The sequence below is a fragment of the Myxocyprinus asiaticus genome, chromosome 33 (genome assembly GCF_019703515.2).
Source record: "Myxocyprinus asiaticus isolate MX2 ecotype Aquarium Trade chromosome 33, UBuf_Myxa_2, whole genome shotgun sequence".
In the NCBI taxonomy this organism is placed as follows: Eukaryota; Metazoa; Chordata; class Actinopteri; order Cypriniformes; family Catostomidae; genus Myxocyprinus; species Myxocyprinus asiaticus.
Window position 1 is genome coordinate 18,150,773 of NC_059376.1, and position 24,339 is coordinate 18,175,111.

Consider the following 24,339-nt stretch of genomic DNA (forward strand, 5'->3'; position numbering starts at 1 on the left):
CTCTTAAAGCCATAAAAACAAACATTTAGTACATTCACAAAGCAACAGTGCCCTTGTCTCACACACACAGAAACTAACGAGAGAGAGAGAGAGAGAGAGAGAGAGAGAGAGAGAGAGAGAGTGAGTGTGTGTATGTGTGTGTGTGTGTGTGTGTGTGTTAAAAGAGGCAGTTAGATGAGAAGAAACCAAGAGAGAAACATGGTGGACTCTAACAGGGCAGAGAGCTGGTTAATTGCTTCATATGGTTCAAGCTCACTTTGAGGTGTGCTCCCATGACAGACTCATTAAATTCACACTGATTTATTATTAATAAAACATACACTCACTTATTAAACAGAAGAGCTGAATTCAAACCGTAACTATAACAACTATTATCATGAGGTAAACGCTAGGTGCTTTCAGTGCTTATGGATGCTGCGTTCCATTCTTCAGGACTTTTGTTCAATTAATTGCCATGATTTTTCCATGACTTTTCCAGTTGTTTGTGATTAGGATGCATACATAATTTGGATTCTTAAAATCATTTCATAGAGATTGCACTCACAAAGAGCAATTTCTAGCAAATGAAACATTTTAGAGACACGCACAACAAGAAAAGTGCAATAGAATGCCACCTGACGTTATCAAAAAATTAAAATGCTCATCATTTTCTCACCCTCATGCCATCCCAGATGTGTATGTCTTACTTTCTTCTGCAGATCACTTGCATTAATGGACCAACTCTGTTGGTCCATTAATGCAAGTGGATGGTGACCAGGGGCCGGATTCACGAAACGATTCTTAAGAAATTTCTTCTTAACTACCATTTTCTTCTTAATCTCTATCTTAAGAAAAAAAAGTTACGAATATTTTGTATTCCTGGAAAAAACTTAAGTTCGTATCTTTTTTCTTATCTTTTCTTTGTTCTTAAGAAAAAACTTAAGCAGCATTCAAATTCTCGAAACATTTTTTTTTAAAGATCATCATAAATAACATCTTAAAGTTAGGATAACCTCACAGTTGTCTTAAATTCTAAAAGGTAAGATGTTTAATGAATCGATGCATCGATCCAATAACCAACGATCCTATGTTATCGATACAATGCCTAAATATCGATCTAGAATTGTTTTTTAAGATGTACATTTATTTTAATACTCTCATGTCAGCCATGTCCGTACACATTTCCATCAGGCGATGAACCCACCTTATTACATTCATTTGACTTTATGAGCACTAAATACGCTTTTCATGTAGGACGTGGATGTGTGCAGGATCTGTAAAGCCAAATTGTACTCTGCTATCCATGCGCACATCAACCCGGCTTCCCATGAAAAGCGAGCTCCATGGACAGAACCCGTGCGAGGGCATCAACCGGGCACTACTTAAAATGTGAGCTCTCGTGACAAACGCAGAGCGGCTCACATGCGCGATTCATTCGGGCTTCCATCCATATTGTTGCGCATGCGACCCATTTGAATTTGACATGAGAATTTGCTATTTAAAAGTACCATGGAGCAGTTCAACCATCATGTGAAATGTCTTGACAACGCCGACATTCTGAACAGCACTAACGAGGGAAATAGAAACACTTGCTCAGCTCCAGCATCAGTTATAAGACTACACATCTACACCCATAACATTTATCCCAGTTAACTGTAACAGAATTTTTCATTACAACTGTGGAAGTTGTAGCCAAGAAAACAGTGTATAGCACGGATAGTTGGAAGCACGTCATGGGTATGTAAGTATTCTGATTTGGATTAAACTGGAAAATAAGCTGTAATCAAACGATTGATGATCACTTGTGTGTGACGTTGTTACTGAAGTACCTTATTTTGCTGTGGATGTCCCAATGTGGATACTAAATTTGCACTTTACAGACAATTGAATAAAATAGTCAAATTATATTTTGGTTGCATATGAGGGCAAAACATTTTTTAATTGATTGTGTAAAACAGGCATATAATATCGGAATATCGATCGCAGAACCCTTAATCGAATCAAATCAAAATCGTTTCACGGAAGACTTTGAAGTATCTGCAAATATCAGATCGCAGGCCAAGAGAATCGATATAAGATCATATCATGATGAAACATCCGATTTACACCCCTAGAATTTACTGGGTTTTTCATGTTGAGTCTGGAGTTGCAATGGGCTGTTTACGTAGAAATGTGATTTTAGACCAAAAAAACTTTGTGTTTAATGATATTTTTATTTTCAGCTTTCAAACCATGTAACTGTTCATGCAAATGTTAAAATTCAAACAATAAATGTTGTTTTGAAGCTTCTTAATGTGGTGACCAATCATGCTAATTCAAACAGATGCGTTGCATATAGCGCTCTCCCTTCACAATCTTTAGAGTTCATAGAAACGTAATAATTATAACATTAGAAAGCTGAAATTTTCTTTTTCACCCCCATCCACATCCCTAATGGAGTTGGGCACAGTGTAGATAGCCTCCGCCCCCATTCCCATTTAATTTTTGAAGTGATATTATCAAGCTTCCCAAGGAGAACTTTTTCCTTGCAGTCATTTCCTCAACAAGAACATCCAGCTCTTGTCTACTGAAGTTTTTGTTTATTTTATTTTCAGATTTTCAGTTATCAAATGGTTACCAGCAAGTAAATTCTCCTATGGCGGGTATAGTCGTTAAACTAACACATCTCACGCACTTTACTTTAAAAAATGATCGCGAGGTGCTTGCTACTTTTTCTATAATTTATCCTAAGAACATTCTTATTTTTTTTTCTTAAGAACATTTTCGTGAATCCGGCCCCAGCACCTCAATACTCCAAAAAGCACATAAAGGCAGCATAAAAGTAATCCCCACGACTTTCATTCATGTCTTTAGAAGCGATGTGATAGGTGTGGGTGAGAAAAAGATAAATATTTAGTCCTTTTTTACTACAAATCTAGAATTTCAACCAGCCCTCATAAGTGCTCTACTCTCTTAAGTGTTGTTCTTTTTTTGTTTTTGGTGATTCGCATTCTCCGTGCATATCACCACCTACTGGACAGGAAGGAGAAATTTATAGTAAAAAAAAGACTTAAGTATTGATATGTTTCTCACCCGACACATATCACATCGCTTCTAAAGACATGAATTTAACCACTGGAATCATATGGATAGGGGTGGGCGATATACCGGTAGACATGATAAATTGGTAGAAATTTGACAACCGGTATACATTTTAGATTATCAGCTATATCGCAGTAATGCAAAATCGCCACCATATGGCAAGAAATGTGCACCTCATTCCACTCACGTAACACGTACATGGTACACATTCTTTCTGAGAAATGGAGGAAGACGGAGCAGCTTTATGTGAGACTGAGATAATTGAAGAAACAGGGTTTTTCCAGGTACTGACAATTTTCAGCTGCTGCCCAAGTGAAATTTCGGGCCGCCAAAGCAAATGTAATTAAAATCTTCTTGTGTTCTAAATATGCTTCTCATCTCACACACGCAGCTGTGTGCATGACACAAGTAATTTTTCCAACAATTGTTTAACAGATTGTTTCACTTTTAATTGACTATATCACAATTCCAGTGGGTCAGAAGTTTACATACACTAAGTTAACTGTACCTTTAAGCAGCTTGGAAAATTCCAGAAAATTATGCCAAGCCTTTAGACAATTAGCCAATTAGCTTCTGATAGGAGGTGTACTGAATTGGAGGTGAACCTGTGGATGTATTTTAAGGCCTACCTTCAAACTCAGTGTCTCTTTGCTTGACATCATTGAAAAATAAAAAGACATCAGCCAAGACCTCAGAAAAAAAAATTGTGGACCTCCACAAGTCTGGTTTATCCTTGGGAGTAATTTCCAAATGCCTGAAGGTAGCACATTCATCTGTACAATCAATAGTATGCAAGTATAAACACAATGGGACCACGTAGACATCATACCGCTTAGGAAGGAGTTTGGTGTTGAAAAGTGCAGATCAATGCCAGAACAACAGTAAAGGACCTTGTGAAGATGCTGGAGGAAACAGGTAGACAAGTATCTATATCCACAGTAAAACAAGTCCTATATTGACATGACCTGAAAGGCTGCTCAGCAAGAAAGAAGCCACTGCTCTAAAATCACCATAAAAAGCCAGATTACAGTTTGCAAGTGCACACTGCAAGTGCACATGGGGACAAAGATCTTAATGACCATCTTTAAGTTTGGAGGAAAAAGGGTGAAGCTTGCAAGCCGAAGAACACCATACCGTGAAGCATGGGGGTGGCAGCATCATTTTGTGGGGGTGTTTTGCTGCAGGAGGGACTGGTGCACTTCACAAAATAGATGGCATCATGAGGAAGGAAAATTATGTGGATATATTGAAGCAACATCTCAAGACATCAGCCAGGACGTTAAAGCTCGGTCGCAAATGGGTCTTCCAAATAGACAATGACCCCAAGCATACCTCCAAAGTTGTGTCAAAATGGCTTAAGGACAACAAAGTCAAGGTACTGGAGTGGCCATGACAAAGCCCTGACCTAAATCTGATAGAAAATTTGTGGGCAGAACTGAAAATGCGTGTGCAAGCAAGGAGGCCTACAAACCTGACACAGTTACACCAGTACTGTCTGGATGAATGGGCCAAAATTCCAGCAACTTATTGTGAGAAGCTTGTGGAAGGCTACCCAAAATATTTGACCTGAGTTAAACAGTTTAAAGGCAATGCCACCAATTACTAACAAATTGTATGTAAACTTCTGACCCACTGGGAATGTGATGAAAGAAATAAAAGCTGAAATAAATCACTCTCTCTACTATTATTCTGGCATTTTTCATACTTTATTCTTAAAGTAGTGATCCTAACTGACCTAAGACAGGGAATTTATTTCTAGAACTAAATGTCAGGAATTGTGAAAAACTGAGTTTAAATGTATTTGGCAAAGGTGTATACAATTCTGACTTCCACTGTATCTCTGACAATTTTGAAGGACGATTCTGTAAAATTTATGAAAATTATTATTCTCCATGTTTTTGCGGTTAAAGAAGAGTTCAATGACATTTTCTTTGGTTGGTATTTAAAGATTTCAGACAGATTGCAGACCAATGCTGCTGCCACTCAAGCAATTATCAATTCTTCTTTTTTTATCTTCTGCTGCAGCTGCTGCGAGATGCACACAGACGCATCAGGGATTTAGGTGCACAAGCAGCACGCAGAACTGCCCTGCATTGTGTGGTTTCCCGCAAATTAACTAGAAAATTGTGTTCGTGATGACATGGCATATTATCAGTGGGCTTTTCCAGTGTTTTTGGATGTAGCTTTTGCAGTCAAATCGTGAGGTGTAACTTTTCAGCGAGTGCTAATTACTACTGTGTTGACTCATTTGTACAGTATGTATTTTCCCAAATCAGTCGGCAGATAGAGAAAAAAGATTCAGAATGAAATCTCAGTATAGACTATTATTTCTTTAGATAAGGATCATTTTAAATAAAACTAAATTAAACTGAACTGACAAATTGAAAATGAAAATGAAGTAGAATTAAAATTTGAAACACAATAACCTTGGTTGTAATGACTAACACAGCTTTCAGAGGTGTTTTTGTTACAATAATATTGATAAACTGTTTTTCTTAGTTGTGAAGTTTAAAATAAGCTTAAAATATTGAATAATTCAGATTCATGAACAAATTCATTCGGACTCGGACTCGACCTGTTATGGACTCGGTCTTGAGTCCGACTCGGCCCATTTTGGACTCGGACGCGATTGTTTAAAGACTTGGAATTGACTCGGACTTGACTAAGGTGGACTCGAGCCCAACACTAATATTCCGTCAATTATTCTTCTCTGTTAATAATCGTACACCTGCCCAGCAAATCCATCTCCACAACACTGGACAATCACAACATTTTATGGACGGAAGTCAAGAAATACCAATTAGTGATTTAAGAAGAGTATTAAAGAATTAAAGATGAGTCAAAGTGTGTGCTGGAAGCTGGAGTCTCATTCTCACCTGACTCCTGCCTCTGCGACGGTAGTTTCTTCGGACAATGTTCTTATAGTTCTCATTCTTCTTAGTCAGGTAGTAAAACAGGACACACTCCGCTACCGTCTGCAGGCAGACAAACACAAAATACTTCAATCTTGCTCGTTCCGCTCATACTCTGATATTATTAATGGAGTCCACAGAGACTGCAGTGCAAACAATGAGCAGAAGATGACGGTATTAATATATTGCAGGTGTACCTTTCTCTCCAGAAAGGATGCTATCAGGCCAAAGTTTTTGGGGTGCTGGATAAACCTGCAGTGAGGAGGTAGAGTGGTGATTTGGAGAAAACACAATCTTCAAATACTGTATTTTACTGTTAACTCTTTCAATACGTGAAGCTAATACAGTTTCCTATTACAATGACTTTTTTGAAGGTGATTTCCTTTAGCGTGATATCAAACAGGAATTAAATGTTTGAGAAACTTCCTCATTTGCTCAGTAACAGTAATGCTCAAGAATTAGACTAGACAAGATCTCTCTCTCTCTCTCTCTCTCTCTCTCTCTCTCTCTCTCTCTCTCTCTCTCTCTCTCTCTCTCTCTCTCTCTCTCTCTCTCTCTCTCTCTCTCTCTCTCTCTCTCTCTCTCTCTCTCTCTCTCTCTCTCTCTCTGTCTGTCTGTCTGTCTGTCTGTCTGTCTGTCTGTCTGTCTGTCTGTCTGTGACCTGACCCAGTGCAATAACATTTCAAAATTAGGTTTTATTTGTTAACATTAGTAAATGCATTAGGTATCATGAACTAAAACAACGCATTAAATATTAACGTACATAACTAAAATGTAAAAAATGTACTGGTATGGATGAAATTTGTTCATATTAACTAATGAAGTAAAAGCAGAAGTGTGCCATTTCTGATCACAAGTGCCACTGAACAGAATTGCAAAAATAAATGTTTGTTTTCAAACAGGTTACTGAATACACCCCCTTTCTTCTGTTGATCAAACCAACAGATGGTCCTGCCCCCAACTCACGCTATTGCTTGAGTCAATGTAATTGTGTCAGTATGGATGGGTCGCTCAAAACAGAGGAATTTGTATAGCACCACAGAGACACAGAGTTTACAGTTTTTGAGAAAATTAACCAACAAATGGCTTACTTATAGTAGTCTCTGCATATTAAGCTGTGAAAAGAGAAATCCTTTTAATGCAGAAAAAGAATGTTACTGAATACAACCTTATTGTAAAGTGTTACCTCCTGTACTTTAGTTTCAAAAGGAATGAAAAGAACATTCAAACCAAAACAGAGAATCACACAAATTAGGAAAGAATCAAATGCGAAATCAAGTTCAGACCAAAATATCAAACCAAGAATGAAAATGGCTTCAAACTCTGTATGGAAGTGATAACAGGTTGTGTTAAACAAAAATAAGCCATAAATTACAAAATTGTAAAAACATTGATGGACAAAAAAACAAAACAAAAAAAGAGCATGGCCAAGTCCGTCAACGTGACAGATAATGATTACTTGTAGCGCAACCTCTGAGTGCTAGCTGTATTGCTTCTTTATTTTAGTTTGCAAAGTTCTGTCTGTGAGGGTTGGAAACTTCTGCTCAATGTGTTGAGCTCACTTCAGTGACTGCACACAGCTGGAGACTTCAACTGTTTACTTTTCACCTACTGTTGCACCACAACCTAACTATCAAACACAACCACACACACAAACAAACTGAAACTTTCATGAAAACTAGGGGAGAGATGCAGAACTACATGCTGTCATGATGCAGTACAGATTTCATAACCCCTCTTTCCTCCACACAAAATCCACATGCACGCCCACACTGAGAGCAGAACATACTTTTCACGGAAAGTGTCTTTCTCCTGTTCGCTCCACATGTTCATGACCTGTCTTTCTTTGTAGACCTTCATGGGATCGTCCATAAGCCCGTTCATGTTGATGAACTTTATCCTCTGCTGCTCGGCATCAAACAGCATGGGAGGAATCACGGCTAACTGACGCATCTGCTTCTCAGAATTCTGCAGAGAGAGAAGCAAATACGAAATTGAAAATTTGTAAAGCAAAACCAAGATAACCACACTGTAACGTATGAATAAATTGAAGGAATAACAGTCAGCAAAACATGATCACAGAATCTTGTGTCTGTGTTAACCCTTAAGCACCCTTCATTACGGTGCATTCTTGAGGCCTTTGGGGTCAAATGTGACCCCAAACAATAACAGTGTAATTTTGTACCGTAATCATGGATTTTTTTTAAACAAATGTAATAACACTAACTTCACTCATTTAAAAACTCTAGAGCTGTGCAGTTTTTTGGGGGGGTGGTATTTTTTCCTTCTTTACCTCTAAATTACAAAACTACTAGGGCTGCCCCTGACCAAAGATTTTCCTAGTTGACTAGTAGTTGTTAGTTTAAGCCATTAGTCGACTAGTTGACACATGTTTATGATATTAATTACTTAAATATCTATATTTTGGGGGGCATCAGAAAATGTTGTTCCAGGGCTGAGAAAGAATGTTATAAGTAACATTGCTAACATTGTTCTACATTACAGAGAAATACTAAACTGTAACAATGAGCCTTTAAAATATACATTTTACAAGCGCACACATGAAGCAAGCTGCAGCGACACCGGCAAAAGTGGCAATGATGTCAGAAAAACCAGCAAGGAGACTGTCTGAACATTGTTAATTTATAGAGAGAAATGCACATTAGAGTTGTGCCGACAGACGATGATCTCGGGATCGACGCTGGTCAGAGTGATCGCCAATAGCTGATGCCTTTGGCGATGTCAAGTCGACATTTGGCTCGTTTTCCCAATAATGTATTTATCATCATTATTCTGATTATTATTAAGCTATTATTATTATTATCAAATTAATATTACAAATTATTTGCCCGTAGACACACAACACACATTTGAAAAACACTTTATTATATTATTAAAAACAGATGACAGAAAAGCTGTCTATGCGCATGTAGGAGGTGCTTTGAGTTCAGTTCGCTTTACTTCCACAGAGCAGTTCATTGTGACCACAACTCTGCAGCCCATACATCTGTGATTAAATCATGAAATAATACACAAACACGTTCACATCGAACCATGATTTATATTTCAGTGATTATTATCATCATCATTATAATTATTATTTTTACATTTATAATTGTTTTTGTCTTCATTTGTGTATGTAATTTTCCACCTGCATGTTTAGACGGATACTTGCCTGATGGTAAATTGAAAGGTGGTTACTTATATATATATATATATATATTATATATATATATAATTTTTTTGATCACTTCAGTTCTAGCCATTTTAAATGCACATGTTACCAGGCACGATCATATTTTTTTTATCAAGAAAATTCACATTAGATCATTTCTTTTTTTCTAGTAAGACCTTTGATATTAGGGCAAAAATCATATTCTTGATAATACTTTTTGTATCGTTTTCCTGTAAAAATATCTAAAAATCCTTAAAACAAGATCAATTTGATTTATCTTGTTTTAGAAACAACACTGCATAAGATATTTTGGTTTTACAGAGAATGTATTTTTAATGTGTATTTTGTCTTACTTACTGGCAGAGTTTTTATAGTCAAAACAAGTGAAAAAAATCTACCAATGCTGAAGAAGTAATCCAAAGTATTTAGAATACGTTACTGACCTTGAGTAATCTAAAAGAATACGTTACAAATTATATTTTACAGCATGTATTCTGTAATCTGTAGTGGAATACATTTCAAAAGTAACACTCGCAACCCTGTATGTGTATATATATACAGGTGCATCTCAATAAATTAGAATGTCGTGGAAAAGTTCATTTATTTCAGTAATTCAACTCAAATTGTGAAACTCGTGTATTAAATAAATTCAATGCACACAGACTGAAGTAGTTTAAGTCTTTGGTTCTTTTAATTGTGATGATTTTGGCTCACATTTAACAAAAACCCACCAATTCACTATCTCAAAAAATTAGAATATGGTGACATGCCAATCAGCTAATCAACTCAAAACACCTGCAAAGGTTTCCTGAGCCTTCAAAGTGGTCTCTCAGTTTGGTTCACTAGGCTACACAATCATGGGGAAGACTGCTGATCTGACAGTTGTCCAGAAGACAATCATTGACACCCTTCACAAGGAGGGTAAGCCACAAACATTCATTGCCAAAGAAGCTGGCTGTTCACAGAGTGCTGTATCCAAGCATGTTAAAGTTGAGTGGAAGGAAAAAGTGTGGAAGAAAAAGATGCACAACCAACAGAGAGAACCACAGCCTTATGAGGATTGTCAAGCAAAATCGATTCAAGAATTTGGGTGAACTTCACAAGGAATGGACAGAGGCTGGGGTCAAGGCATCAAGAGCCACCACACACAGACATGTCAAGGAATTTGGCTACAGTTGTCGTATTCCTCTTGTCAAGCCACTCCTGAACCACAGACAACGTCAGAGGTGTCTTACCTGGGCTAAGGAGAAGAAGAACTGGACTGTTGCCCAGTGGTCCAAAGTCCTCTTTTCAGATGAGAGCAAGTTTTGTATTTCATTTGGAAACCAAGGTCCTAGAGTCTGGAGGAAGGGTGGAGAAGCTCAAAGCCCAAGCTGCTTGAAGTCCAGTGTTAAGTTTCCACAGTCTGTGATGATTTGGGGTGCAATGTCATCTGCTGGTGTTGGTCCATTGTGTTTTTTGAAAACCAAAGTCACTGCACCCGTTTACCAAGAAATTCTGGAGCACTTCATGCTTCCTTCTGCTGACCAGCTTTTTAAAGATGCTGATTTCATTTTCCAGCAGGATTTGGCACCTGCCCACACTGCCAAAAGCACCAAAAGTTGGTTAAATGACCATGGTGTTGGTGTGCTTGACTGGCCAGCAAACTCACCAGACCTGAACTCCATAGAGAATCTATGGGGTATTGTCAAGAGGAAAATGAGAAACAAGAGACCAAAAAATGCAGATGAGCTGAAGGCCACTGTCAAAGAAACCTGGGCTTCCATACCACCTCAGCAGTGCCACAAACTGATCACCTCCATGCCACGCCGAATTGAGGCAGTAATTAAAGCAAAAGGAGCCCCTACCAAGTATTGAGTACATATACAGTAAATGAACATTCTTTCCAGAAGGCCAACAATTCACTAAAAATGTTTTTTTTATTGGTCTTATGATGTATTCTAATTTTTTGAGATAGTGAATTGGTGGGTTTTTGTTAAATGTGAGCCAAAATCATCACAATTAAAAGAACCAAAGACTTAAACTACTTCAGTCTGTGTGCATTGAATTTATTTAATACACCAGTTTCACTATTTGAGTTGAATTACTGAAATAAATGAACTTTTCCACGACATTCTAATTTATTGAGATGCACCTGTATATATATATATATACACACACACACTGTGCAGGAGGGAACAAAATAAATGTATTCACACACATGATGTACAGATGAAGTAGGTTCTTTGCCAGAGAGATGTTGCCCTTCACAACTGTTGTAAAACCATCTTTCAAAAAGTTGAACAACACACATTTTAATTGTACTTAATTTTTTTCCAGTTTAATTTAAATTATTTGTTAAAATATAAAATAAAATTCAAAAAGTTTGAAATCAAGGTGTCTTGCTTTATTGTGTAGGCTTAACCCTAACCCTGCTTAACGAAAATTACCCCATAGTACCACTTAGCGTCCATCCAGCGGTTCGTCTGTTTCCTGTGGAGTTTGTTTTTTTCTGCGACCAACCGACCAATCAAAACTTGTTCTCATCAACTAACATTTGGTCGACTATTAGGGGGCAGCCCTATAAACTACAACATTCATTTTCATTTAAATAAGAACATTTTGTCACATTCACTTATATGAAAATATGAAAAAGTTGTCATGCATTAGGGGCAGATTGCTTCCATCTGCTGAAACAAACAAACAAACAAACAAAAAACCTTTTAAATTAAAATGACCTGAAATTATACAGTTATAACCAATAGATTGCTGCAGAGGTCCACTCATTTGCCTGGTTGTAGCAAACGGATTTTAGATCTTATCACAAGTTTTGCATTTGGATATACTGTATATTCAGACATTATCAAAGACATAAAAAAAAAAAAAAAAAAAAAAAAATCACTATTTTGTCAAAGTTTAGCATTTCTTTGTTTAGTTTTTTTGTTTCAGGTATTTTGAAGTGTCGGTTTTTGCAATGATGCCACATTATGATTACAAACCATGGTGTTACAAAGAAGACTTAGTGTAAAATGTTTGTTACCTATCATTTATTAAAAAAATCCTAATTCAATAAATCAATAGAATAAATTAATAAAAAATGTAAATAAAACGGCAATAAACAGAAATGAACAGGAATGAACAGTGATAATGAATTCTGTGTACAAACGTAAGATTTAGAATAAATATTTTGCTCCCACCCCTAAGTGTAAACTTTCTCACAGTGGAAAAAAATTAACTTTCTAAAACTCAGCCTTTGATCTGTGTGTGTTTGTGTGTGTCTCTGCGTGTGTAAGTGTCTGTGTGTACACAAAGACAAGCGCTTGAAGAAACACACTTATTATATTTTTAAGAACAGACAAAAGGAAAGCCATCAGTGCTTGTGTCTGATTCGCTGTTTGTTCAGAGGTGTGCATCACGAGACTGTCTCATGGACAAAAACATTTAAAAAGTTAGCACACTTTTTTCTCTGTTTCACTCATCTGAAAACTGTTTGCAAGAATAATGTAATTTATAAGAATGCTGCAAATGATCTCTGATCATCTCAGGAGGTGCTGTGAGTTTAGTTTGCTTTATTTCCATGGACCAGTTTGCACTTAGCATGCATTGTGAATGCAAGTCTGCAGGTTCAGTAATACACTTCTTTGTATTAAAGAAGACGAAAGTGATTAAATCATAAAACAATACATGACACGTTCACCTTGAACCTAATATTAAGTTTTATTTTCTTTAGACAGCATTAACTGTACTACCAAAATGCAATACAAACACAAATTCGATAAGAACACTCATTTGGCAGCATTATTTTGAGAACACAAGGGAAATTATTAGGCTTTATTATTATGATTATCTTTTCATTGATAATTGTCTTTAGTTCTTAATCTTTAGGCTATTAGTAATTTTCCACCTGTTGTCGTTGGCGTATACTTGCGTGATGGCAAATGGGGCCGTTGGAGACAGTGAATGTTTGGATTTGGAGAGGTGTTCATATATAAGATTGTTATAGTTATTTTATATTGTTATCTTAATTGCTTTTTTCGTTTAAAGTGCAATTTGAATTTAGAAATGTCTTTTATGCTTTTTGTGTTTCAATAAATGAATTTAAAAAGAATTTTCACCGACCCTCGGCAGGGGTGTTGAAGATATAATCGTATATCGCAATATTTTTTAAGGCAATTATCGCTAAAATATTTTTTACATATCGCCCAGCCCTAGTTCACTTCCGTGATTTGATACGATTGCATTCCTTTCAGCAGTGAAGTGTACTGGAGTTCACATGCAACGTACCCCAGATCACTTTTTCAGTGAACTCGGGAACGGTTACCGGGTGGGCACCCGAGTTCGGAAAACAGTGTTAATGTTATCCAAATGAACCGAACTTTTACATCATTCGAACCCAGGTGTGCACCAAAAGTGCTAGTGTGAAAGCACCCTAATTGGTCAGATATTCTAAATAACATAATATATTTTAAACTCTTCACCGTGTGTTTTTAATCCAGTGCAAAGTAACACCCTGGTTAAATATTTTAGGACAGAGCATAATAAATAAACATATATGATTTTTCCATGACTGATGATTTTATTAATTTCCATGACTATTCCAGGCCTGGAAATCACAATTTTAAAATTCTCTAATATTTCCAGGTTTTCCATGACCGTGGGAACCCTGATAGTATCACCCCTTCATTTCTGTGTGTGTGTGTGTTCTGCATTGTGGCTGATTTATTGGTTTTATTTGACAAAATTTTTTTTTGTTTTTTTAAATGCTCATTTTGTCCTCTCACCCATTAATTTCCTATGTGGGGTCAAATTTGACCCCGAACATCACAAGTGAGTTTTTATTTTTTATTTTTTTATTTCAAACCACCACACAACCTCAATCCAGCCCAGTTTTTTTTGTGTGTGTGTATGGATAGCAAATGTAGGAAATGTCACCAAATCTCATGCCACTAAGATAAAGAAAACAATGTTTTTTTTAAGGAAGCAAAGTTCAAAAGGGGCAATTTTTTACCCCAAAAACTACATAAAGGTTAAGAAAGGCATCAGCCACAAAACCTTATTGGTTGTACAACAGACTTGAATTTTGAAGTTACTTTGTGAGTGTCTGTCTGGAAAATGCAAAAATGCATACTAGTATTCAAGAGTGTGTGTGTGTGTGTGTGTGTGTGTCTAAGTAACACTCATACCTCTTGCTCCGAGATACCGTCGATAATCTCAGAAACCTCATGCTCACTGCGGGCTGCTGAGGCCAGACCCCCTCCTCGCTGAGCCACTCTACTGTATTGAAACACACGCACACAAAACACTTCTATTTCGCACAAGCTTATAAAACCACACACATGATCATATAAATATACAATTTCAGTAATAGTCTCTAAAGCCTGATTTATACTATGGAAGAAGCCAAACTTTTTTTCTCCAGGACAAACAAAAGCCCCCTAGGCGAATGAAGCCGGCATTTATACTACGCACAGCGTTGTTTTAAAATTTGTTCGTTTAGGGCAGAGGTGCCCAAACTTTTTCCTATGAAGGGCCAAAAATCAAACTTGATTGAGGGCAGTGGGCCAAAAGTAAACATTGCATATATCAAACTGTATTATTTTATAATTAAATATTAATACTGCAAAACACGCAGAACTCTAAAATTAAAATCATCAAGTGTCCGATACTTGCACAATGCACATAATTCATTTTTGTAATTTTGCTTTTCTTAAGAGGCGATGGATTAAGGCTGAATGCATGACATTTTGAAAGGAAATAAAAGCTACGAAGCACATTTCTGCAAATGAAAAAATTGAGAGGACTATTCATTTAGTTGACTACAAAATATGATTATGATTAAGAACCTGCTGAAATATGGCATTGTTTCTTATGGTTATTAAAAAACTTGCAGCTATCTGTTTTTAGGCAGATAGTTGCAAGTAAACGAGATATCCTCACATTTGACAAATGAATTACAGTATAATGCACACAGACATTATACACACCCCAAAATGTGTTTTAGTCAGAATAAGAAGATGAAATATGAAGAATTAGTTTACTGCATTACTGTTTTTGTCTAGCTGGCAGTGCAGAAAAGGGATTTTTGAGAGTCCTGGTCTGTTCAGTTATAGTGCTTGTGCGGTGTCTGGAGTGAATGGAACCGTTGTTTATATTGAAATGCTCCCTCACCTGACTTTATCAAGCCCGCTTCACAGGTGCACTTCAGTGGTCACCCTATATAAAGGGTGACCACTGAAATTATATCCAGCGTTCACTCGGATATAAAATGCTGCACAACGTATAGTGCGCGTTCAAGCCATATTTAATTTCAGATGACTGTATGCACTGTTCCGCAAGTCCACCTAATTACCTGTCACTTCCTGACACTGCTGCAGTTCTCGCTCCGTTTTAAACCAACTAGGTTCTGTCTGGCGGTACTGAATGCCCACCTCCGACTTTGGAGCTGGCCAATCATAGTGAAGATTTTGGGGTGGCACCTGGGATGGCCAGTGGAGTGAACTTTCAGACAGCATGCATTTAAAAGGTCATTGAAGTACATGTACATTTAAAAAATTAAATCACTTACACTCTACTTTTCAATAAGCTATAGTTTTTGTAATGTAAAAATAAAACAAAAAATCTTAAAACAAAAAGATTAATTCAAAATGACGAGCTGCATCAATGCCATATTTATTTTTATTTTTGTATATATTTTTTTCCTCGTCATCTATGGCAAGGTGGGCCAAATCAAAGGTCATCACGGGCCAACTTTGGCCAGCAGGCCATAGTTTGGGCACCTCTGGTTTAGGGTGATTTCACTGTGTTTAACGTACTGTTCCAGCCACAAGTAAAGACAATAATGCAGGTTTTTCTCTCGGTGGGCCGCTGCTTTTAACACTGTGTAGCTTCTTTGCTTTATTAAACATGTCATGGCCCCTTCCACTTTTAAAAACTCCAATCTCTCTCTACTCATTTGTTGTGGCCACCCTGTCTTTGTATAGTTTGCGTTGCAAATCATGTATAAAAAAAAAAAAAAAAAAAAAAATTTTTTTTTATATATCACACATACACACTTCCAGACAATCTTTGAGAGACGGGCTTCAAAGTTATACATTTTAATGACAGTAACCAAGGTAACAACTTCTCAGCGTGGTTGTAAATAAAAAACGTCATGTCCAAACCACACCCATGATTAGTTTAACCAATCATCAATGCTGTTCGACCAGCCGAGTTCTCCTAGGTCAAGAATTTCAAAGATGTGCACGAACAGGAGAAATATCACCGAACAAACACCTTGGTAGAACATAAACATCACTGCATTTCGTCATCATTTGTAGGCAAACTAAGCAAAGTCTGTTTGCCCATTAAGTATAAATTAGCCTTAAGGCTCAACTCACTTCTGCATACGCTCTTGCATCTCTCTCTGTTTACGGATCTCGGGAAACTGCTTTTCGTAGTACTCTCGCACTTTGCTCTCTTTAGCTCTGCGACGTGGGTTATTCTCAATGCGCTCAACTTTCTTCTCCCAGGCCTCCATTAGCTGGTCATATCGCTGGCAGAATTTCTGTTCCTGAACACACACACACAATCATACCTCACAACGTAAAAATGGATCTGTAAGGATGTCTTTCAGAGCAGGTAAAATACAAATTTCAGCATGTCTACCAACCAAGAAAGCATTTTTTGGGCAAAATAAGCACAAAATTGTTTTCTAGATTGGCAGCTCACTAGGTTGAATCACAGCTCTAGTCTATCTATAATCAATCTCAGATCTGTATCAATCACAATCTGTTTTCTGTTAATAATCTAGGCAAAGATAATAAAGTCTGTGAGCTGATTAAAAAACTAATGCACACAACATTCAAGCGCAGAGAGCCCCAACGCTGCAGTCAAAAGACTTGCTGTGTGTGTGTGTGTGTTTGGGTGCTATTACTTACCCACTGTTTTCGAGCATGATTTCTTCTTTTGAAATACAAAATGAGCTTCTTCCTCATTGCCTGATTTCTGTAAAGTGGGAGAGAAAAAGCTTTATTAAAACATACCTCTAAACTTCAGCTTTGATGCTTCTAATCCATATTTGCACACTTGTGCTTGTGTGCAAGTACAGATCAGTGAGCTGTGTGCAACAGCAAAAAGATGTCTTATCATAAAAACACCAACTCTTACCGGCTAACCTGTGAGCTAAAAAAAAATCTAATTTAAAAGTCGACTCACAACCACAGATTAAAAAAACAAAAAAAAAAAAGAACATCACATAGGATGCATGGTCTCAATGATGTATCAATAAACGTCAATCAGTGGCATTCTATAAATATGTGTCAGAAGTTGTGGAAGAGAGAAAATCTTAATGCAAATGTGTGTTTGTATGCGAGCTAGTTAGGTCAGAATAGTAATGAGCTTTAACTCTCTCACTCCATACGGATTCATTCCTGGCCTCCGACCTTTCCATCTCTCTCTCATTGCAGAGGTCACGACCTTTAATCTAATCTGATCCTGCATTAGTAACCTCACTTACTTGCCTCTGAGTGTGTGTCTTTAGGCACCTGGCACAAACTGTGTGTTTGTGCCAACACGCCGTTTGCAGAGTAAAATCAACATTAGCAAAATCACAGCATGTTTCGGAGACTTCTAAAACTGGATGTGCATTTAATGAGACATGGATTAATGGTGCACTTGGCAGAATACATTTGAACTGTTGGTTTGTGTATGTACATGTATGAGTGAGATTAAGTGTGTAGGTAAAGAGATGGCACTGCATTATGCAACAGATGGCTACAGGATTAGCTGCTGTGCGAGAAGCACCTGAACCAAGAACTCAGTTAAAACCTAAAAATTATAAGACCAAATAACCCAAAAGCCTGGAAGCAAATTATGGGTTCCGTTCACAATTTTTCCACCACTACCAATTAACAAGTGTATATTTGCACACTTATATTTTTTTTATCCAGTCACTTGAATTCCTCTGTGCTATCAAAAGAACAATTCTGACACCCAGAGGGGTAGAATTGTCTTCAACCAATGAACAGAGCTCAAAAGCAAAGATCTTATCAAAATGAAAGATGATATGACAAAACAAAAAAATGCCTCATGTGAAAGAACAAAGATCTGAGACACTGTAATGTTAGAATAGTAATAGTCCTGTACATCTGTCTTCTAGATCTCAGTTTCATCACTCAGTCCTTACAAAAACTGCAATGGTTAAGCTTCAGAGATTTCAGTAGCTCTCAGTAGTTTGAGATTTTTAGGGTTTGAAGGAGAGAGCGAAAGATAAAGAGGGACATACTCACATCTTGATGTTCTCATGATACTGCTTGGTATCAGACGGCTGGTTGTACAAAGGCTGTGGGGCAAACAGAAGCAAAAGTGAGAGATGAAAACAGTAGAGTTCAGTTTCACACAGACACAGCGGTCACATCAATGCATCCCAGTTCTGAAAGAACTTCTCTTTTTCTATCGCCGTATTTTCCAGCTGAGCAAAGTTACAGCACTCCGATCACACAAAGAAACCAGAAAGAGAAGAATCTCCTCTCCAATACCACATCCATCACTTTTGATAGACAGGGATTTATTTTGCATCTTCATTCAGCATCTTCCCTCTGAAGGGCTTTATGTATAGGGAAAAATGCACATGTGGCATTGGTAGTGCTGTCACTTCCTCTGTTTTGTTTTTAATCCAGTAGATTTTGTGTGGTGCTGTGCCATACGGTTCTGCATGTAGTCAACAGCCATGTTGTAAACAAATAGTTATTATTGTAATCACACAGATTCGACTGGCCGAAGGAGTTCATTTCTCACACAGCAAAGGTCGGGTTACAGCAGTAGGCTTGACTCAAAATGACTTATCCACATCACATGACAATTAGAGCAGCAAAATAGATGAACACTTTAAAATAAGATTGCTCAAAACAATTATGTATTGAAAAACAAAAACAAAGCATGAGATCAGTTTATACATTTTAGAAAAACTTGTTAAACATTGTGAGAAATATTGAATACCATTGTGAAAAAAATATGATGGACATATGCTGTCACAGGATATGACGACATAATGGACTAACGTCATAGTGTGTGTCTCAGTCAGCTCCCTAGCACCCTTTTGACTTCTGACTCAACCACCTGCGACACAATTACGAGGTTGCGTGTTTAAACGCAGCAGTTATTTATCAACAACATCATTATATAAATGACACTATCGTGCATTTTCGTTGTAGATATTAAAACATACGTTGTTATTATGAAAGATGAATTACATAAATGTAAAAATATATATATATATATATATACAAAGAAGTGTACTTTTAAACTTTTTCTAACAACTCTAATAATGGATGAAAGATATGACATCATATATTTACACTTGCACTCATCCTCTAAAGATTTCAGAAGACCTGACGATGTTTCTGGAAATGTAGTGAGCAACGATGCTCCCTGGTTTTTATGGTGCATTCTGAGAACTTTTAGGGAGCAAACGTTTCAGCGCACTGAAACGATTCTGGGACTGGGACAGCCCTAGAAATGGCCAAGTCCCTGACCAGTGCCCTGACTACTGAACTAGGGAGCTGATTGGGATGCACCCGTAGTCTGACTTGATTGATGTAACACCTGACCCCATCTCTCAATGAAAACTACACTAATTTGCAAGTATTGAGCTAAACTGATAATGCTTTAAAATTAATACATTTTGCTTTAGTAGCACAGGTCTTTTTTATCCTAAAGCAAATGGTGAAATAAAGCACTGAAATAAATCAAAGATGGAAAGAAAGACAGAAAGGCAGAAAGAAAGGCAGAAATGCAGAAAGAAAGAAAGAAAGGCAGAAAGAAAAATGAAAGAACCAAGTAAAAGAGAGAGAGAGGGCCATTTAAAATGACATAACAGGAAATACAGAATTATAAAGAAATGTGGACTCACCAGCTCTACTCGGGGTCCCAGTCCCTCCAGGATCCGGTGTGCTTCCTCTGCTTTTTTCTGTTCAAAACACACACACGCCACCCATGTCAGCAGCACATCATCAAGGCAACACACCTTACACTCTCTCCAGCGCACACACAAACAACTCAGTGTATAAGGGATGTACTATTAATAGAGCCCACAACAGAAGACACTGCCCAGAGCCATCTACCTCTATCCCCTCTCTTTGTGAAAGAGGAAGAGAGAAAGAGAGGGGAAACAAGGGAGAGGGAGAGAGAGAGACAGAGAGAGAAAGATGGCTGGGGAAGTAATCCAATTAGATGAAATAAAGAAAGAAGAATCTTTTTCATTTTGTGTGGCCCTTCTCTCCAAATGCAGAGAGAAACAATGGAGACCTAAAAGAGACATAGCAACAAAATAAGCAAACCGATAGCTGTAAAAACAGGCTTGCACTTTTCCTTCCATGCACACCTGCAGATACCAACTGTGTCTTTCTTAAAATAATGGGATTATTTTATCCTATTATTTTGAGACGGGGTGGAGAGGACACTTTCTACTGCAAATTTATGCTTCCTTAATTTCCTGTCAATTACCAATAATTCATTCTGTTTGCATAGCATTCTGCAGTCAAATATTTTTATACAATAAGAGCTAAACTGTATAATTAACTGTTGTCCCAGACAACCAACTTCCTACATAGCTTTGCTAGTTTCATGACTCTACGATCTCTTTATCACTTAATAAAACAATTTAAACTCAAATCACTATTTAATGAAAACAAAACAGACCAAGCTGCAAAATGGGTCATTTAGTATGTCACAGTGACAGTATTGATGTTACAATCATAAGCACATTACCACCAACATGTACAAATTAGCACCTATTAAATTTTCAGCAACTTGGCCCGCCCTGACGAATGACAGTGTGAACTATGCCAGTAGGTTTCACATGCGAAGATGTAAGCCAATCATCATTTACACAGCAGTCTTAAAGAACAGGCTGTTCGCATCTAGGGGTCAAAGAGAGGGAAGAAAAAGGTTTTGGTGCAAGAAACCTTGACTAAAGTGGAGTAAGAACAACAACAAAATGATACAAAAGTGCATGAGATGACCCCTTTTAGATGACAATTTCCTTTCCCACATTGTACCAGCATGTTACCACCACTTTCTTTGTTCTATCTAGTCCATGGATTTCAAACAGCATCTAGTGCTTCCTGGAAGAGAACAGAAAGGTGAGTGTTCTTTGCAGTATCACTGCATGAGCGGCCTTAATGGATTAAACGAGGGAGGGTGTGATTAAAAGATCACAGCAGGATGGAAGCCAGAACCATCTGACAGAGGAAGTGAATATACAGAAATGAACAGATACACTCGAGTCAGAGTACAGTAAAAGGCAATTAAAATTAAGATGATGATGTGTGAAGCTTTCCACAGGGTGTTTTGAAATACGCTGTAAAAGCTGAATATGGTCTGGTTACTCAATAATGGTTAAAACTTGACTACCACTCCTGGAGTCTCGAGTTCGAATCCAGGGTGTGCAGAGTGAACATTTACAAGGTGGAGGACTTTGAGGGAATTTTTGGGGTTCGATTCTTGCCGTGTTGCTTCTTGACAGGTAAGATACACTCTTGTATTGCCACACAAGTTAGCTCATTACTGTCGAGCTTCAGATTAATTTGTAAAACACTCAGAATATGTTTCATTAAGTTTACTAGTTACCAAGAACTAACCTACCTCTTGTGCTAGGTCCCACGCACACACAGCTGCTGTTCAATCCGGCATGTTATCAGACGAGCCGATTCCTCTGCAACGTTTTCTGTCGGGTGTGTTTATGTTATAGTGGTCTTGTTTATTATGACTTTAACCATTTATCACCTTTTATTTAATATGGCCTATTTGTTCATAGGGAATCAGAGAGTGCAAAAGGACATGATGAGTCTGAGGGGTGTTGGCAAATGTTGTTTGAAAATATACTTTATTTTTGTAATTCCGGTGGTTAGTGGTTTGGTGCCACTAGTTGTGCAGAAATTACATCCTTCACCTTGATGGCACTGATGGGATTACTGTTGCTGCACAAGCCTGAAATATGATAAGACATCCACATTGGAGCCACAATCAGTGCTTACAGACAAAAATAGTGTGCGTAAAGTTTCACTGAAAATGCATGAGTCGGAAAATGCACAGGTCAGTATCCACTGCATGCAATCATGAGAATTAATCTTTCTGCTTGCTCTATAGTAATTCAGTGACCCGAACAATGCACATTCTAGGATTTTCATGGGTGGAATTTGATTACAGTAATGCAAAATCAATGTAAATATTGGGAATGTTTTTCTTGACAATGCATAGATTTGCTATGGTCAGTCACCGCTGTGAACAAGTGGGGATGTTTCTGTGTTACTATAGGCATACATACAAATGTACTACTGCAATTCCAACTGAGAAAGGAGAGAAGGATGGATGGGGCAAAGAATGAAAAGTGGCCAAACGGATGGAGGTTTCTTTGATTAATCCTCTTCAGTCTCTCCCCACTAGAGGGACCTCTAGCACCAGATATCAAAGCCCTAAATCACAAGTTCATGCAGTAGATTTAACACTGCTGTGGGAGTCTATATGACTTCACTCCTAACATTCTATTTATATTGTACAGTATTTGAGAAAAGGAGTAAGGCACCCAATATCAAAATGCTATAAAAATTTTTTTAAAAAAATAGTATTCCAAAAGAGCCTGGTTGGTGCACTATTTCCAGTGAATTTTCTAAATGTGCATCAGAACAATTTTAACCACAACTCCTTGCTCTTTTGAAGAGGAGTCTGTAATGTTTCCGTTTTTACTTTTTCAGTTGTGGTTGTAGTGCAGTGTAGAAAAGTGGCACAGAATGTGATGCTGAGCATGCCGTAGCAAATTTTAATTGTATGAATATAAAAGTTAAGAAATAATAAATTTTAAAGTGAATTTATAAACGTACGCTTTAAAATGTGACAAATGGGTCTGTCGTTTCAAAGCAATTTCATGAAGTTGTGGTACATCTCAATTCTGGACTTCATACACATACTTGAAATTGAACACTTTCCCATCACTAGTGAAGTACATTTAATGCGCTGTAGAGGTACAGTATACACATTTGGATGCAGTCCATGGCTCTGTCAGAGAGAAGTGCCTCTGACTGGGGGTGTAAATTAGTTATATGGCATGATTCAGCACAAAGAGCAGTGATTTAAATGGTGGTGGCGGTTGAGTTTACTGTCAATCGACTGCAGCACCTCATTATGTATTTAACAGCTCGTTTCTCTCATTAAGACCCGACACAGCTGTTCAACTTACCTGCTTCAATTCTTTTCTAAAACCTCATGAACTATCCACTCTGAACAATGGTTTTAAATATATGTTTTCAATGCATGTACATAAGTACATATTTTAGAATCAGTATGTATAGTGAGTGCACTTTGTTCTTACCCTGTTTTCATCATAGATAATCTGGACAAGGCTGCGGTGTTTAACTTCACTAGGAGGAGGGGAAATGGTGCGCTCTGGCTCCTGGGGTTTCGCAGCCTCTTCCTCCAGCTGTTGCTATATATAAAAATAAAAAATACAGAACATAAACATTCTAACCACACATTCATCTGAATGCCAGAAATAAACAATGGTGATATAAGCCCACAAATAAAGAACTGAATGGAAATGTTTTATTCATGGGACAATGATGTGATGCTCATTTGTTTGGTCTAGATCTATTAATGTTTAGATTTCAATTTTGTGACTCAAAAATAATAATAATAATAATAATAATAATAATGTTGTGCGCACTCGCATGTATTAAAGCTGCATGGAAAGAATGTAATACCTTTTACTTGATGGTTATACCATGACATCTTTTAATCATTAAATCAACTGTTCGTAGAAAAAGCATTACATGTTTTGTTTTTATTTATGAAACCAACATGGACACCAAGATTTACATTTCTACGAACTTGACATACCTGTTAAAACACACCTGTTAAAAAATATTTTTAATTTGTATTGTTTCGGACAACTTTATTTGCCAGACTGTTACACTGATAAAAGAAGACTAATGCAACCTTGCTAAAATAAACATTGACTTGACATAGATCCCCTTCTTGACTCTGCTCAGGTTATGTGTGCTAATATTAATGTTATCCCCACATCAGAAGCATTGCCAAGGGCACACAAGGTCTCTGATTGGCTGAAGACAGAGCATGTGAGTGGCGTGGATCGAGTTTTAGCTCTGCTAATATATTTGCACGTGCGATCGCTCAACTCCATTGCTCAAGTTAAAAATTTGCCGCAAATGCTCCTCGGTCACC

At 37.4% G+C, this 24,339-nt stretch overlaps 1 protein-coding gene across 4 annotated transcripts in view; it reads right to left on the reverse strand.

The window, feature by feature from the left end:
- The window catches only part of LOC127424126 (nuclear receptor corepressor 2-like), a 164,937-nt gene that overhangs the window by 62,399 nt on the left and 78,199 nt on the right, over positions 1 to 24,339 (reverse strand). For 2 of the 4 annotated variants that reach the window (XM_051669044.1, XM_051669043.1), the window contains exons 6-15: positions 23,471 to 23,584; positions 20,015 to 20,071; positions 18,393 to 18,445; positions 17,043 to 17,109; positions 16,503 to 16,675; positions 14,310 to 14,400; positions 7,762 to 7,940; positions 7,064 to 7,087; positions 6,170 to 6,224; positions 5,937 to 6,035 (exon numbers count right to left, since the gene is read on the reverse strand). In XM_051669044.1, the coding sequence (XP_051525004.1) occupies positions 5,937 to 6,035; positions 6,170 to 6,224; positions 7,064 to 7,087; positions 7,762 to 7,940; positions 14,310 to 14,400; positions 16,503 to 16,675; positions 17,043 to 17,109; positions 18,393 to 18,445; positions 20,015 to 20,071; positions 23,471 to 23,584 (912 nt within the window). The remainder of the gene's footprint in view (positions 1 to 5,936; positions 6,036 to 6,169; positions 6,225 to 7,063; positions 7,088 to 7,761; positions 7,941 to 14,309; positions 14,401 to 16,502; positions 16,676 to 17,042; positions 17,110 to 18,392; positions 18,446 to 20,014; positions 20,072 to 23,470; positions 23,585 to 24,339) is intronic. The other 2 variants (XM_051669046.1, XM_051669045.1) reach the window with 1 other exon arrangement.